At 41.3% G+C, this 18,386-nt stretch overlaps 1 protein-coding gene across 2 annotated transcripts in view; it reads left to right on the forward strand.

Annotated features, from left to right (window-relative positions):
• Nucleotides 1-18,386, forward strand: part of JAKMIP2 (janus kinase and microtubule interacting protein 2) — a 123,687-nt gene that overhangs the window by 59,196 nt on the left and 46,105 nt on the right. For both annotated transcript variants that reach the window (XM_006097452.3, XM_006097453.3), the window contains exon 2: nt 12,227-12,503. In XM_006097452.3, the coding sequence (XP_006097514.1) occupies nt 12,375-12,503 (129 nt within the window). In that variant the 5' untranslated portion in view covers nt 12,227-12,374. The remainder of the gene's footprint in view (nt 1-12,226; nt 12,504-18,386) is intronic.

Genomic DNA, 18,386 nt, shown 5'->3' on the forward strand with positions numbered 1-18,386 from the left:
CTGTGCTCTATTACGATTTTCCCAGAGCACTTTGTGGTCATGCAGCATAGTACTTATTTACTTGTTTGCTGTTCATCATGCTCATTGTGTCTCTTCCAACTAACAGATTAGTGCCACGAGCAGAGATATATGTTTTATTTTATTTTATTTAATGCCAAGAACAGTGGCAGCAATCGAGTGTTCAATGCCTATTTGTCCAAGAATCTGATTTTAAAAGAGAGCACTTATTTGATACACACCCTGCTAAAACCTTTATTATTCTATGTAATTTCCACCACCATCCCAAGGGAGGTATATAGTGACGGAGTGAAGATAATGGTCTCTACAGTCATACAGCCTGGATTAAGTCCTTGCTCCATTGCTTACCAGCTCTGGGCCCAAGGTCAACAGTCATCTGTGTTCATTGGGTCTCTATTACCCCATCTCAAAGAAATCAAGGGAAATATTAATGATTAGTATTTTGTCAGACTCTGTATGAAACAACCAGGTCAGCACTATAAGAAGTGTTTCAAGCACAGGCCTAAATTTAGGCTTCAAATCCCATCTTACTTAATTATCTGTCTCATGTGATCATTTAAGACTTAATAGCTATTTTGTGCATACTGTTTTGCAAGAGTAAAGTACTCCCTTATCTTACCCTATATCATACAGGAAAAATGTTAACTGCTAGATCATAAGTGCCCTGAAAAATAGGATTTATCAGTGCAAGTGATTAACTCAGCACTCAGTGCATTGCTTCAGTAATGATACACTGCCTTGTGCTAAATCTTTGTCATGCTCTGGACAAGAGATGTGTTTCATCAACTTACACTCTGATTTCTATACAACAGGACTTGTTTTTAGTCATTTGAGAGTTTTCAAGATAATAATAAATATGCAATATTGACTAGAGAAACAACTACCGTAATGGTTAAAACAAATGTTTGTGCCATGACCGGTTTTGCTCAGAGTCGGCCTGCGGACTGAAGGGTCCCAGGTTCGATTCCGGTCAAGGGCATGTACCTTGGTTGCGGGCACATCCCCAGTAGAGATGTGCAGGAGGCAGCTGATCGATGTTTCTCTTTCATCGATGTTCTTAATTCTCTATCCCTCTCCCTTCCTCTCTGTAAAAAATCAATAAAATATATTTAAAAAAACAAACAAACAAAAAAACAAATGTTTGTGAATCAGGCTGACCCAATTTAAATTTTGACAGACACATCATAGGCTCTCAAGAAACATTTGAATCAAAGAATGGCTCATAGACATTGGCAATTTTCAATGTTTTAATTTCTTCTCTTATATAATGAGAAAAAGAGATAACATATGTGCATAGCTACTGTGTTTGACATATAGAAAGATTTTAATAGAGTTATTATTAAACAGTTTTTTCTACTGTGCTGTTCAGAATATGGAACCCTTCTCTCCCAAATTTAATGTTTTACATAAAGTGTAAGAATACAAATGAGCTTAATAGCAGATATAAAAATGAGCCCTTTCTAAATTCTCCCCCCCCCTCCTCCTACTCCTCCTCATCCTCTTCTCCTCCTCTCCTTCTCTTCCACTTCCTCCATCCTATCCCCAACTCCATTTAATCAATAGTATGGGTACACCCATAATTCCTACCAAATCTTATACAATAATGATTCAATTACGCCTTATTTCCTCAACCACAAGACAAATCCTCTCTTATCTTTCAAGACTCAGCTCAGCAGTCCCTTCTGTTGGCAGCGGTCCCCATCCCCCCAGGGAAGTGGTTCTCCTCCTCTGTGCCCCAGTCCTGCCTGGTTTGCTTCTCTGTTTCAGTGCTCATTACATCCTCAGGCCTGCAGCTCATTATTTACATGTCAGTCTTTCCCAGTGGGGAGCGTTGTAGAGGGGACTCATAAATCATACATTCCGGGCTGGGCTAGATGACTTTCCACATGCATCTCAGAGCATTAAAAAGATAATGCTTGGAAGTAGTTGAGCACAGTGGCCAGCAGGAGTAAATGGTCAATGATGATAATGAGGATGATTAGCAGTAGTGGTAGTATTCATCTGTCACAGTGTGAGGTAAGTAAGTGGATGAAGTATAATTATCTATACAAATGCTATTATGATCTAGAATATTACAGGCCAGGGCCCCAGAGCTTTGGAATATCAAAGATTGCTTACTATGCAAAGAGGGAAGACTAGCTCTCAGAATCCTTTATGGTCCTGTGAGGGGAAAAAATAGAGCCTTTGAGACTGCTCTTCCTAACAAAACCATTTATCGAAATATTTAAAACCTTAAATGAGAAATTGTAATTCCTGGTTTCTGTGCCAAGAGATAATAAAAAACAAAACAAAACAAAAACAGGAAAGACTCGTGTTTTGCATATGTAAATTGCTTGCACTTGAAAGCATATTGCTTATATTTCTGAATACGTAGGTACTATTAATATAGCACAGAGTTTAATATGGGATAAAATAACATATGATTAAGTCAATGGTGAATTATACCTTCTCCTATAATGTGGGAGAACAGCATTAATATTTTGTGGGGTTAAGGTATTCTTGATTCTTTCCAATGAAAATTTCCCTTGGCTCCATTCATTTACCTCAACAAACATTTTTATTTTTGAGTACCTACTGTAAGGCACAATCCATATATCTTTTGAGGGCTTCTTTTTCCTTATCTGTAATATTTATGATGATGTGGGTTAAATTGGATATTACACATATCAAAGATAAGTTTTTAACAAATTGCTTGAACTAATGTATATATAATTTAACATAGTTCCTGGCTTATATTAATCACCCGAAAAACATTAGCTCTTGTTATTTCTGAGATACATATGACTCCTTTCATCTAAGTGAGTTTTTTGATGGTACCCACATCCTTCCAGTGTTCCATGCACAAAGGTTGGGTGTCATTTTCAAACTCTTCTTCTCTCTTTCCTATTTCCCAACAATCAGCCCATTATGTGGATTCTTCACACATCACAGACCAGCTGGAGAGAAGAGTTGGGGTTTAAGTCCGTAAGAAGCTTCAGACTAAAACACATTTGACTCTGCCATTTACCTGGCTCTGTGTCTTCTAGTAAAAGAATTGACCTCCTATCAACTCGGTTCTCTCATGTATAAATAGGGAATGCTAACTGCATATATCTCACAGTTTTGAATGGAAGGATGGACATAAACTGTTGCCTTATGCAGTGCTCAGCACATGTTAAGTGCTCAGTAACAAGATGATGTTGAGTGATGATGAAGAAAATGATGATGGTGAGATGAATAAGAGTTCCTTTAGCCTAGAAAAGAAAAAAGCCCTTCTTCTCTACATCCTATTCCAAACTTCACCTATTTACATATGAACATTGGCAATGGATGCCTATCTGGACCTCTAACCTCTAGTCCTTTCTGTTTCATTCCACCCTCCACATAACTTCAAGATTAATATTTATTTTTAAAATTGTATTTTGCCTCTTCTCTTAAAAGTGCTTATCATGTTCCCAGTAATTTTTAAGTAAGATGTAAATTCAGCATTGAGGCACTCGAGACATGCATAGTTTATCCTTACCTTATTTTTCTGTACATCCACTGGTTTCCCACACAGGGCTTGTGATCTACAATTTATTCCTCACACTTACCTTCCACGTGTCCTACCTACATGCCTTTTCTTGATTCCTCCTGTTCATCTTTTATTGTCCTGGCCCTAAACACGAGGCCTCTCTTTTGGTGAAGTAATGTGTTTATTCAGAATCAGTTTTGTGTCTGGCACTGTGCTAGGCACTGAGAGTCAACAAGGAGCCAGAGAGACACAGTCCTTGCCCTCATGTTACTCTTCCTCTTGTTGATGTGTATGTGTGTTTCCTCACTCCTTTGGCACATATACAGTATATACAGCCTTGTTTGGTAGATACATACTGCATCATCTTCAACTATAACATAAAACCTTGCACATAATTATGGTTCAAGAGAGAGCTGATCCAGTTTTTGAAATGATTTTCCTATAGTGTATGGTCCATATTGGGATTAGGTTGACTAACAGAAGTTAGTCTTGCTTCAAAGATCCCATCAATGTTTAACTATCCGAGGGCGGATAGTTAAACATTGGCCTCTGAGACAAAACTCAAAACAGAATCTAAATGTTAAAAAATGGAATAATCTATATTGTCCTATAATTTACTATACTGTATCACACCATATTATAACATAGGGAAATGTTGATAGCCAGTTTCTTTTTAGTAGCATGTGTAAAATTAAATGCATTTCTTTGTAATAGAACCATATGGTGTATCTAAAAGTTGTTTTATTCAAACTTTATGTACTTTTACTTAAATAACATTGATCAGAGTAAATCTTAATACAGAAGTTATTCTGCCTTTTTAAAAATAGCAGGTACATGTTATGCATGTCCTATTTATAGAATTTTCTGCTCATGTTTGACACTGCAAAGGTGCCTTTATGAAAGTTTTCCTTTTTTAATTCAAGGTCTTTGAAAATACAACAGAATAGGTTATACATGCTTCACTTAACCTAAAATAGAAAAGCTTGGTGTCACTTATAAATATAATTATCTAAGACGACTCCTTCAAATGCTTTGGGTATTTATTTGTTGGTTTGCTTTCAATAACTGTACATACAGAGCAAATGCCTACTTGAGGCAAGGGCTCTGATTCACTTTTCTTGCTCTGTCTGACCTTGAATACATAACTGTTTCCTGCTGTGTTTGAGATTCCCCCTCCCCCCATTTCCAATGAAGTTGGTACTCTCATTCTACAACAGCTGTAAAAGAATTGGAATCCAGAAAGAAAGGACAATGCAAATAAGAATATGTAGCACTGTGAGATTTATTTTGCTAAAAGAGTACAATGCAAGATAACTTAGTGCGAAGGAGTGAAATTAAGCTTGGGAATATGAAGGATAGCAGCAGGGATTGTGAAATCTCAACACATGGCTTAAATAAAAATTCATTTCATTTTATTGTTTATTAAATTGTTACACCAAGCTTTAACTTTTGCCTGAAATCAAAACTGTCATTCAAGGGCTCCCTCAAAGTAAAGAGAACTTCCATAATAAACCTTATTAAAACGATCTGGACATTGTGCAGGCATTGTGAAAAATGTTTCTCAATCTCAGTATTTTCCTTGGATCGGGATCAATGTTAATTACATTGAATTTCATGGTGGTCATTGTGATAGATACTATGAGTACAAAGAGGAATCAACACAAGGTTTTACTCTTAAGTGGGATTCAGTCATTCACCTAAAGAATAACTATAATATAAATGAACATGGCCGCAGCCTCCTAACTGTACTTTCTACATCTTTTATCCCTTTAGTCCATTCCATTCTCTGTTGCCACAGGACTATTACTAAAACCAAAATGTGAGCTAGTCACTCCCCTCCCCTACACACTTCTATGGGGATGAAGTTCATATTCTTTAACATAGTTTATACTGGTCTCTACCAGCTGCTCCCTGTCTGCCTCCGCTGGCTCATCTCTTACCACTTTTTCATTTCCTCACCAAGCTCTTGTCTGTATTTTTCTCCAGAGCATCCTTCATATTCTCTTTGGCTTCTAGACTTTCATACTCAATATTCTGTTGACCTATAAGGTTCTTTGGTCCCCCTCCAACCCTTTGCTGGCTGATTCTTCCTCATCTTACAGATATATTCCTAAGGTGTCTTTCCTGACCCACCAAGACCCTTAGGATTCTTATAGCCTATGATATGTACAATTACCACACTATATGAAATTGCTGATTCTTTCTCTGGGAAGGACAGGGACCCTGTCTCTTGTTTCACACAGACATCCTCTGCCCTCCAGATGTTTCATAAATATTTGTGAATTGATAAATTAATGCATTTAAAAATGAATAATGAATATGGTAAGAAGTGCCTTCAAACTGAAAATGGAAACCAAGTGAGGAATAACTTATCATCAGGGTTTGGTGAAGAGGTATAAAGGAAAATGATATGAGATGACATTGGATCTGGTCCCTAAAAGATGAATAGGAGAGAGTTAGGAAGTTGAGGAAGAGAAATGGAAGCTAAACAACAAACCGTGTGATCAAAGTCAAGGGTTTCCAGAATAGATCGATTCTGGATGAATCCGACCTGCTTTGGATCTCAACTTAGACATCTCCTAGCCTTCCTGACAACCCCCCTTAAAGAAGTTAGATGTTTCTTGTATGTGTGCCGAGCGCTCTCTCTTACTGCAGACTGTATGAGATATAATGTGAAGTTTTAATCCTGAGATCTAAAAAAGATCCAGCAAGAGTAATAGCATTCTTTCATATGAAATATGTAATGTGTTGACTTTATTTTTTTTAATATATCTTATTGATTTTTTACAGAAAGGAAGGGAGAAGGATAGTTAGAAACATTGATGAGAGAGAAACATCAATCAGCTGCCTCCTGCACACCCCCTGCTGGGGATGTGCCCACAACCCAGGTACATGCCCTTGACCGGAATCGAACCTGGGACCCTTCAGTCCGCAGGCCGACGCTCTATCCCCTAAGCCAAACCAGTTAGGGCAAAGATGTTGACTTTAAATAATTTATAATGGTTGCTATTATTACTAAGTGATAAAAAGGGTATTCAGCAGAAGAACAGAAGAGAGACAAACATAAAAGGACATACAAGCCTGATAAGTACAATCCTGAAGATGCATAATCACTACCAGGCTGAATGTCAACCTTTCAGATTCATTTTCTTCTAACAGATGTGTAAGAGGTTAGAAGCCCTGAGACTCCATAGCCACACCACCACATTATTTTTATATAGGAAAACTAGAACTCCACGGTTGGACTGGCTTACACAGCAGCCCCCTCCTCTATATTAAATTGCTTTGTCAAGTTAATAAATGCACAGTGAGGCACTTTTCCTGCACAGAGAAGGGTTTAAGAAGTGATAACATGGTCCACAGGTCACCAGGACTAAAGTAAGTGTAATTCATTCAGTTTAAACAATAACACCTTCTGAGTCTAAAGCATCATCTTTGGAAATGAAGGGGGGAAGGGCTTAAATGAACAGGCTCTGGTAGAGTGGATATATCCAAATATTAATCATGGAGAAGTGTTTGTAGCCTTTAGCTTCATACATATGAACTCCACCTATTTTATATTACAGTTGCTTTTCGAATTGTAACTCAGAGGCAACAACCTTATTGGAAACACTAAGGTTAATAATGGCTTTATTCAGCTTATAGCTTAGGGCAGAACCAGCTACAAAGCCAAGACCCCTGGGAATACTGATTGTGTCAGTGCCGGTCCCATTTCCCCCAAAGCATAAGCATGAATTCCTTTAGTCTTTCCAGGGATCTCTGAGCTTTTCTTGGCCTGTCTTTTTTTTTTAACACTAATGGGTAATAAATATTTTTCTTCTTTTAAAATCTAAGATGGCTTTTAGTAAATAATAGGGGCATAGAAAAATAATAACTATGATATTGATAATAATTTACGAATCATTGGACACACTTTGACTTATTTATTCCTCATGAGAGCACAATGAGGTAAACATATTCCTTTCCACATTTTATAATAAAAAAACACGAGCTTAGAGATTTTAATTTCTCAAGAATATACAGCTAGGAAGTTTAATTCAAAGCCAGTCTTTCCGATTTCAGATTCCGGTCTCTTAACCACTGCATCCCACCATTGTGTAGGCCCCCAGCTGGCATTTTCATGCTTTGCCATCTCATTACCCTACCCCCAACCAGAGCTGAATCCTGCCCTTCCCTCAAGAGAGAGTTATCATAGTCAAGAAGCTCAGAGCTGACGTATTTGAGTTGCAGCTCTGCCACTTCATAGCTGTGTAAGTTTTTTCAAGTTAGCTAACCTCTCTGATCTTCAGTTTCCTTCTCTAAAAGAAGAGTAAATATCTGAAAGGGTTCATTGGACTAGTTCAATAAATTAGTCTTCCTAAAGTTTAGTGCACTTTGCATTGTTCCTGCACTAAGTAAGAACCCAGCCAGGTGGGCAGCATCTCCAGGCTCAGCTCACATGTCACCTTCTCCATCAAGGCTTCCTCTTTCTCAGTGCACTCTCCGCTACAGCATTTACCAATGAGCTCGTTCTCTGCTTTCCAGGATGTTTTCTCTTTTTATAGGCTGGAGCCTAGGACTGGGAGGGTTTGATGGGGAATAAGGAATGACTGCTAACAGGTGTAGGCTTTCTTTCTGAGGTGATGGAACTTTATAAAATTGATTGCGGTGATAGTTGTACAACCTTGTGAATATCCTAAAAATCACTGAATTATGTACTTTGAAAGTGTGACATCATTGAGATATAAGTGAAAGCTGTCCAAAAACAAAAAATAAAGGCAGCCCAAGCTGACAGAGCATTGTAGCGACATTACATATGAATATCAGAAGATTGCTGGGCACCCATCAAAACGGGAAGAGACTTTAGAAAGCTCCCCTCCCCCCGAGGGGTGTGTAGGACCACACTCACAAACAGCTGCTCACTTTGAGATATCCATAAGTTGATGCTACCAGTAACTGTCTGGGATGCTTTTTTCTCTCCTGAACATGTTTTCATTTTTTAAACCAATTTCTTTTCCTCAGCACGTAGGGGACTAATTTAACACTAATTCACAGACCAAAAAATACATGAATTCAGTACATACTATTATATTTTTTGAAAAGAATTATAAATTAAAATGTAAAATTGTCTTGTACATTTTTGCTACAAGAAATACCAGAGAGCTGGTACTCATTTAGACTGGAAGTGGACACCGGTTAAAACCAGTAATAATGTGTAAAAGTAGGACATGATTCCATCAAAATCTCCATGTGGTAGAGTTGCCACCTCCGGTTCATCCCCGTGGCCATGGTCCGGTTCGGGGCTGCATTACTTCTGGCCTGGACCATTACTGATGCCCTGCCTCCATACTCTCTCTCTACCTTCACTTCCACCACGTTCCAGAGTTCCCTTCCAAAATGCAAATATGAGGCAGGGGATGATAGCTTGGGTCCCAGCCTCTCTCAGGCTGCCTGGATTTGAATCTGGGCCTCACCACATAGCAACTCAGTCATCTTAGGCAACTTACTTAATCTTTCTGCTAATCATTTCTCCACATTTTTTAGTGAGCATCAAATGAGAGTAGTATGTTAAGTGCTTAGTCTAGTGGCAGGTTCGTAGCACTCAGTCACCGTAAGCTTTTATTGTTACACCTATATTCAAATGCTGCGATGTTTCTTCATGTCTACATAATAAAATTCCGTTATCATCAATTAAGTCTAATGATGGGTCATACGGGAACCTGTGCAATCTAACCTCTGGCTGTCTTCTCCCAGTTCACAACCTTCTCCAAATAGCCAAATTCGTGACTCCAAGTTTTCCTCAAGCTCTGTCCTCCGCCATCCCTCCTCTGTCTCAAACAGAAGAGCCCATTTTTGATTCAGGAACACTAACTACAAGGCTCTAAAGTGACCTATGTTTTTCCCTGTGTGGGCTTTGAGAGAAGTTGACCAAAGTAAGTCATATTTTATAGGGAAAATAAACTGGACTTCCTGGTGGCCCGGATAAAAGAGGGAGAAAAGAAGAAATGATGATTTCTAAACTTAAATCTGGAATGCCTGGGCCTGGGGCGGTGCCATTTGTTGATACTGGAAAACCTGGAGAAAATAAGGTTCTGAATGATAATTAATAAAGACATCTGTATTAGTTAGGTTAGGTTTGAAATGCAGTCAGATATTCAAGTAGATTTGGTAAGTAAGCAGTTGAATATGTGAGACTGGGGTTTGGGGAATGGTCAGGACTATGGATATAAAACTGAGAGTCATGACTTTATAGGGGGCAGTGGAGATAACTTTGAGGAAGCTCTGGGGACCAATAGCATCTAGAGACCAACTAGAGAAAGAGAAACCTGTTAAACATGGACATGTGGGTTTCCTCACTCGATACCTGCTTGAAGTTAAGTGCTGTCTTATTTATCTTTGTGTCTAGTGGTGTTTGTCATACACATTTTCAATAATGCTTGTTGAATTCATTTTAATTCTAAAAGCAAAGAATGATGCCTCTTAGAAGTCTCCCAGGCATGCACTTTAATGATTTGGCAACACTTGCAAAACAAGCACAAAGGACAACTCCAGCATCTAATTTAGGGTGGGATATTGGTGGACAGTTCCATGACTACTGGAGACAGGCGTATTCTCCCTATCCCTTAACTCTTTCCTCTCCCCTTTCTCCGGGGACACATCCAAAAGGCAAGGCCCCGGTGCGCAGGGGGTGGGTGGCAGAAAGCCCAGGATCCCAGCATGGTCCTCAAGGCTGAATACCAGGGGTCTTGAGAGAGAAGCAGCTGCCGGAACATATGTGTGATCAGTAGGAATTCCCCTTAGTCCTGGGCTGAAGCACATCTATGTATGCAATACTCAATTTTCTGTAAGGTTGCATGGGAAACTTTCTCTAGTATCTTGTCATGTTTTTTCCATTGACTTTTTAAAAAAATATATTTCTTTATTGATTTCAGAGAGGAAGGGAGAAGGAAGAGAGAGAAACATCAATGATGAGAGAGAATCATTGATCGACTGCCTCCTGCACGCCCCCTACTGGGGATCGAGCCTGCAACCCAGGCATGTGCCCTTGGCCGGAATCGAACCTGGGACCCTTCAGTCCGCAGGCTGACGCTCTATCCACTGAGCCAAGCCGGCTAGGGCTCCATTGACTTTGATAGGTTAGTATCGATATTTTTCTAACCTGCTTTGTTCCTGTGAAACATTTAAGAATTTGTAAAGCAAGACCATCCCTCTTTATTTCTCTCCTTTTGCTGCTGTTCTGATTAAGCCTTCATTATCCTCCACCTTAGCAAGTTCAATAGGCAGGCTCCCTCCCTCCATTCTCTGCCCACTCTGCCACTAGAATAACCACACCAAAGCACTGCTCTGTTATGCCATTCACCTGCCCAGAACTTCAATAGAGTCCCCATTGCTTATTGAAAAAAAAATGATTCCAAAATTCTAAGGTTGGCATCCCAGGTCTCCCACAATTGGAAATTTCCAGGCAACGTTTTCAACATTAGTGCTCACAAATCATATCTTAGGTTGTAATGAATCAAGCCCCCATTTTAACCACAAAATAGTTACTGTGCTTTCTATTTGCTGTGGCTCAGCACCTGCCATTTCTTTCATCCAGGATGCTTCACCTGTTTCTCCATCTGTTAACATCCTACTCGCTCCTCCAGTTCCAGGCCAGCACAGCCTTATTCAGGGAGCCTTCCTTATTCCACTCCAAGAAGAAATGTTATCTATACCCTGAGACAACTGTTTATTTTTTAAAGGCAGTTATCAAATAGATGATGATGATGATGATGATGATGATATAGATGGATAGATAAATAGATAATATAGAGGTTTTGTTGAGTTGTTGTTTTTTGCCTTGAAACTCTTATTTTCAATTTCAACATGTTGTGCCTAGCATAGCATATAGAAGGAACTCTAACGATATTAACTGAATGAATGTGAGTGACCCAATTAACCCAGGATAATTAACCCTCACTTCTCACAGTTTATTTATTTATTGTATAATTCTAGGTCTTTATAGAAATGTCTTAAAGTTGGGGCTCTTTATGGGGTGATCATGAGGTCTTCACATAGGTGACTTCCTTTTACAAATACTAATTAAATGCCTGGTATGTACCAGGACTTATGATGGATACTGAGAAGCAAGTAGTAAGTAAGAGCAACACATTTCTGTCCTCACCAAGTTTACATTTCATGGTGGTGAGCACAATTAAACAAGAAGGGCAGTAATAACCTAGGGGGTGTTTCCAGGAGGAACTGATGTGGAAGCTGAGACCTGAAAGAGTCCTAAACGCCAGTCAAACTACACTGTGTGTGTGGCAGGGTGTGAGGAGGAGGACATAAGGGAGGACCATGTGAGGAGGCTGGGCAGAGGCTGGAGAAGAGAAAATAGAATAGGAAAAGTCCCATGGGAAGGGAGCAAGAATCAGCAAATTAAAAGACATTCCTTATGGTTAGAATATAAGTGAGTGAAATGGAGGCAGAAAGGCGAGGAGAATGGGCAGGGTTAGGCATAAAGAGCGCTCTGAGACATGAAAGATATATTCACGGGTCTTTGAAGGATTTTAAGCAGAGCACTGACGTGATCAGACTGGCCCTTTGGAAAGATCGCTGGAAATTCATGTGCGGAGTGAATGGGAGATAGTGGAGACAAGAACCCTCCCGAGGAGACTCATAGAGGCAGCTCAGGCTGAGAGTGACTGTCAGGCACCCGCCCAGGTCTCTGCCACAGCAGTAACGGCTGTCTCTTTCCAGGGCTTCCAGGGCAGCGGCTAAGGAGACCTTACCAAGGACCACCACGCAGTAGATGCTGAAACATCGCACTCCGGGATAAGAAACAGGAACATGGCAGCACCCGTGTGAAAGGACTTAAAACCCAACAGACTCCATTTAGAAAGGAACGATGTCCAAGAAAGGGCGAAATAAGGGCGAGAAGCCCGAGGCGCTCATCGTCGCCCTTCAAGCTGCCAATGAAGACCTCAGGACCAAGCTCACAGACATCCAGATAGAGCTGCACCAAGAGAAGTCCAAGGTGAGTGAGGCTCCTGAGGTCACAGCCCGCAGCGTGGCTCTGGCCCAGCTCTGCCTACTGGCCCCCCTCCATGGGCTCCTTTCTGCCAGTTGCCTTTCTGTACACAGGGAGGGTTTCTTATGTGTGACAGGAGGGAATTGAGCAAGGGATACACAGAAGGTGACAGTAACATGGTCATGAGACCGATCTCTGCCTGGTTCAGGAAAGCAGATAATAAACATGGAGACAATGACCCCAACCACCCCTACCTCCCCTCGACACTTAATAGTTGTTGACTTGGGCAAGTCCCACCCTTGCCCTCTATAGGGTATCCCCCCTGTGGGATTTAGAGCAATCTTTCTAAAATGTACCACATCCTGTCACTCAGAACCCTTCGGTGGCTGCCTCTGCCTCTCAGAATCAAAGTTTTTCCTACCAACTACTGGGTATTTCCTGTAGCTCCCTCTGACTCAGTTCCCACATCCCTCCCCGTGGACCACTCTGCTCCAGCCTCTTGGAAGAATCAGGAGAGATACCATCACATTGAGGGCCTTTGTTCTTGTTCCTCCCCCGGTCAGCTCCAAGCCCCATCCTCACCGCCCTCAGGTGTCAGCTGCATCTGACCATAGTCTCTAACACAGAACATGCCCAGCTACTCCCCAGAGTCTGGCTATTCTTGATTCATTTCACAGAACGTTACATATTTACTTATTGTTTAAATAAATGCGCAGTTACTCCCCCATAGCCTGGCTATTCCTAACTTGTTTCATACAAAATTATATATTTATTTATGTTCTTGTTTCATGCTTGTCTTTCCTGAGTCAAGTGCGATCTCTACGAAATCAGAGACTTAATTTACCTCTGTATCCCTCGAGCCCAAATAACTGTCCAGAACGGAAAAGCTCAACATCTGTTTTTTAATGAGTTGAGGAATGAATGAAGGGTGATTTGAGCTGTGATGAGGTTTAAGTTAGACAAGTACATAAAGTGATTATGAGGATTAAATGAGAAAGTTCATGCCTAGTGCGCTGCCAGGCACATAGTAAACTCTCAAAAAATGGTAATAGTAATATTCTCTCTAATATGGTCTACACTGAATCGGTTACTTAGGAATGTCTCTTTAATTCTCTGGATCTCATAAATGGATTTGCTAACACCCATCTCACCAGAGCTGTGTGGATATCACAGGGTCACGGGTAGGAGAGCATTTTGAAATTTTCAACATGGATTGAGGCAGGTCTGCTTCCTGCGAACTGGGCACAACCATGTCCGCACTACCATGCCTTCTCTAGATAATTCTTTGCTTGGCAGAAACTGTTCTTGATCAAACTGTAGATCACAAACCAACAAATACCCTCGTTCTGTTTTATCTCTCTTCTTCCTTGACATTACTATGAAATTTTAATTATTTTCCTCCAAGTCTATTTCTCCTGGTGCCAGCCATAATAAATATTAGGTCGCCCAAAGCCCTTTGCCTCCTGTCTCGGCAAAACCTTAACCTTGGATAAACAAACTCCAATGTAAAATTTGTGAAGGAAATATTTTAGTTCCCATGAAGGTACAAAGAACATGATGTTGTTGTTTTCTTAAAAAAAAATTTGTTTGCAAATCAGAAGACCAAGGCATTTTCTTTATCTCTCTTCAGGGACACATTCAAGTGTCTCAGTGTCTCCATCTGTAATTCAGATGACTGAATCAATTTCTCCATGTCTGTGTCTCTCAAGCATCACTGTGCCTTAGAATAACCTGGGGGAACTTATTAAAAATTGAAGTCCCTGGGCCCACATTGGAAGGATTCTGATGAAATAGGCGGAGTGAGGACCACCATTTCCAATTCTAACAAACAGTGCAGACAATCCCCACGCAGGCGGTTCTCCGCCTTCATGTTGACAAACACTCCACTCTGCCATTCCTCCTCTTCTGACAGTCTGTGAACATTCCATGGGCTTTAACTTTCCCGGGGGCAACGTCACATTTCAAGAGAGCAGACTCCTTCCATTGTAATCAGGACAGGATGACGAACAACATTCATAGGAGGAGGCGCATTGGCCTGGAGACTGGTAACCGTAGACTGCCACTGACTTACAGAGAACAAACTCAGGAGATTTCAGAGAGGCAGAGGCCCTGAGGGCCCCGCCGCTGCCAATTTCCTACACATTCAAGTCTTTTACAAGGGGTAACCTGAGCCTGGACAGGGCTGCCTGTTTATCCAGGACCTGGCACTGGGGTCTAAGTCGAGAAGGTCAGCGTAATCTCCCCTTGCTCTCTGACAAGAGACGGGAAGCCGGCCTCCTGAATAAAGGCACGGCCTTATCCTCCCCTCTGCAGGCTGCCTCCCTGTCTCCCTCTCCTTGGCAGTTAATTACAGTCCCGGCACTGGGGCTAACGCAAAGCCTCCCCGCCTGTCAGCAGCCTTCCCCGAAGAACAAAGGGAATTTCGGGGGCAAACAAGTCATAAAGCAGTTTTATTAAAATAAATAGGCTTGTGTTCCCCAGGCCCAGGCGTGAAGAGAGAGCATATGAACAGTATCAAGATGGGAATGCTCACTCTCGGTTTGGTTCCCAGACTATGATGATAAAATGGCAATTTGGCTCCTGGGGAATAGACTAGAGAGTGGAAACCTTTGGGGCGATGGGGCATTACTTGTTTTTCCGGAAAGACGGGCCATTCCATTGACATTTACAGAACACAGTGTGTAGAGAGCAGAGTCATAAATGCTTAGGGCTGATAAGAGAAATAGCTACACTTTGCTGAATGTTCACTGTCTGTCTCACGCTGTAATAAACGCATTTTCTCCTGACATAACCCCAGCCCTTGCACTCGGCACCAGAGTGGCCCTGAGCAGACTGTGAAATCCCTCGGCGTTTTCCTTTCCTCATCTGTCAAATGGGATCGTAGCCGTGTCTGTTTCATAAGGGTGTATCTCTGTGTGTTCGTTTTTGTGCAGTTAGTTTGTGTCAAGCATGTGAGGTGTTTTAATTCATCATCTCGGCGATTTTTAACTTTTTCCATCTCATGGCACATGCATACTAATCACTAAAATTCTGTGGCACACCACAAAATATATTTTTTTGCTGATCTTACAAAAATAGGAGTAATTTTGATTGATTTACAAAAAATAATAATAGTAATAGTAATTGCATATGCATGTCTGACTCTGCTCTCTATACAATGTGTTCTGTAAATGTCAATGGGATGAAGGCACAGTGGGGAGAGCAACAGGCCTGGGGTGCAGGGCCGGGGGGAGTCAGCTGCAAACAGGAGTTTCCACTGTTGTACCAGCCCTTCAGACTGCAAAGCATTCGCATCCTCAGGAGGAGCCTGGGACAAAGGGCAGCAATGACTGTTCTGATTTCACTGAGGAAGAAACCCTCTCACTCATTTGTTCCCAGTGACATGTGAGTGCAGGAGCCTAAATGGGAACCCAGGCTTCCCTAAGGCAGTGATTCGGTGCTCTGTGGCTGCTGGCGCACTCTCAGAAAACCAGCACCCTTCTCTATCCTCCAGGGACTGCTTTAGAGCCTCCAGGTTCAGGGCCCAAGTTTGGGGTGCCGTATTTCTTGCGTTTTCTATCTTTAGTTTTGTTTTCAGGAAGCCTGCGTGGCTAAAATCAGGACCTGAACAAATAGAATCCTCTGTGCCTCCCCAGGTTGTATAAAATCTCCCTGAGAAGCACCTGCTGCCGCCCTTTGTCCCTCCTTGGCGTCTGCTGTTTGAGATTTACTTAGCGCCCAGGAAAATCCCCTCTGGCCCGCTATGAGTTTAGACCTCCAGCAACATCTGATGCAGATCATCCGAACCAAAGCTTTTGTTAGCTTGTCTTGCCTTGATAGCCTCTCAACCCTCCTTGCCTTTGATGGGACTGTCCAATTTTTAACCCTAGATGTCTAAGGTCCCAGGAGAGCTCACATCACTGCCATCTTGATCTTGGCAGAATTTACACTGGCATTTGGCAAAGGCCAGACTAGAATTGGGACAGAAGAGGAAAATACGTGTGAGGCTGTGTGAGGTCGTCAGGAATTCCCTTCCTTCTCTCAGAACATAAGCTTTCCCGCTAAGATTAATTCTCCCTAATGATTATATTTTACATAAAACCTCTCTCGCTAGAAGGGATTTGGTGCTGTATCATCCCAAGCCTGGTCAGTGCTCACCCTCATGCCTGTCCCAGCCCCACCCACTCCTTCCGTATACACATCATCCAAGTGTCTTCCAAGTTAAGGGTAGGTGCCCCCAATGTCAGGGAACTCAGTGCGTCCTGAGGAAACCCAAGTTTACCTTTGAACATCTATTTACGTTAGTAAAATAGTTATTACACTCTTAATGCAACAATAATAATGTTAATCTTATCACGACAATATGGGTACTTACAGTTAGTTATGTTGTCAGTATTTATGTAGCACCGCATAGCAATATTTATAAAAATTATATTGTAGTATCTACCATATATGAATAATTATTCATCTCCCTTGTGGGCCAGCCTTTCCAAAGTATGTTGATACCTTATCTAAAGCATTCCTCAGAACTATATGAGAATGATAGCACCAGTCCTGGTTTACAAACAAGGACACTGAGGCTGAGTGGTGAGGCGGCTTGTCCAAGCTTTCAGAGCAAACAGGGGATCTGGGCTCTGACCCAGACCTGACCGCTGACCCACACTGGGCTCTAATCAACCCTCTTTACATGCACTTATGTGGATGGAGACTGGTTCTCACTTTTTTCACCTGAAATTCACATGAAACAGACACTACCTACATCACAGAGCTGCCCAGGAGGTTAAATGAACTGAAATGGGTAAAGCCTTTTCAAAGGTGCCTGACTAAATGCTCTTATGTAATCCAGCTGAAATTTTTCTCCATAAAACATTCCCACTAATTAAAAGTGATTCTTTTTCCACTAACTAAATTTTTTCCATTTCCAAGCATTATTATCTTATACTTTTTCATTGTTACATAGGAAAAATTCTTGATCTTTTTGTATACTCATTCTTACAACTTACATCAAGATATTAACATCTACGTCCACCTCTGAACTAGGAGGTCACGGTTCAATTCCAGGGCAGGCCACACGCCTGGGTTGCAGACTTGATCCCCAGTAGGGGGTGTGCAGGAGGCAGCTGATTGACGATTCTCTCTCATCATTGATGTTTCTATCTCTCGCTCCCTCTCCCTTCCTCTCTAAATCAATAAAAAAATATATTTTTAAAAAAGATATTAACATTTATTTCCTTAGTGGTGCAATATGGGCTGCAAAATTTTTCAGAAAATGATTTTTTTTGTTTTTTTTTTGTGATTTCAGAGCAGAAGGGAGAGGGAGAGAGAGAGAGAGAGAGAGAGAGAGAAATATCAATGATGAGAGAGAATCATTGATCAGCTGCCTCCTGCACGCCCCCTACTGGGGATTGAGCCCACAACCCAGGCATGTGCCCTTGACCGGAATCAGACCCTGACCCTTCAGTCCGCAGGCTCTATCCACTGAGCCAAACCATCTAGGGCTCAGAAAATGATTTTACTACAAAATTTTTATTAGCTGTTTTTATCTAAATGTCAGTCACATCCTTTGTACTTCCTTCATAGTGAAACACTTCTCTCAAGCTTTAAAAAAGTCATACCTAGAAAGCCTACAAAAAAACTCCAGTTTCCATGACAACCAAAATAAGTTAACATAAAAATACCAAATATAATGCAGTGCCTTTGAATTTTGTTTGGATTCTATAGATTCATTTAAGTGACCAATATGAAGGCCTACCTGGTTTGGCTCAGCAGATAGAGCGTCAGCCTGCAGACCAAGGGTCCCAGGTTCGATTCCTCTGGTCAAGGGCACGTACCTTGGTTGCAAGCTCCTCCCTGGCCCAAGCCCTAGTCAGGGCTCATGCAGGAGGCAACCAATTGATATGTTTCTCTCAC

This window comes from Myotis lucifugus, unplaced genomic scaffold (assembly GCF_000147115.1).
Source record: "Myotis lucifugus unplaced genomic scaffold, Myoluc2.0 scaffold_202, whole genome shotgun sequence".
NCBI classification, from domain to species: domain Eukaryota; kingdom Metazoa; phylum Chordata; class Mammalia; order Chiroptera; family Vespertilionidae; genus Myotis; species Myotis lucifugus.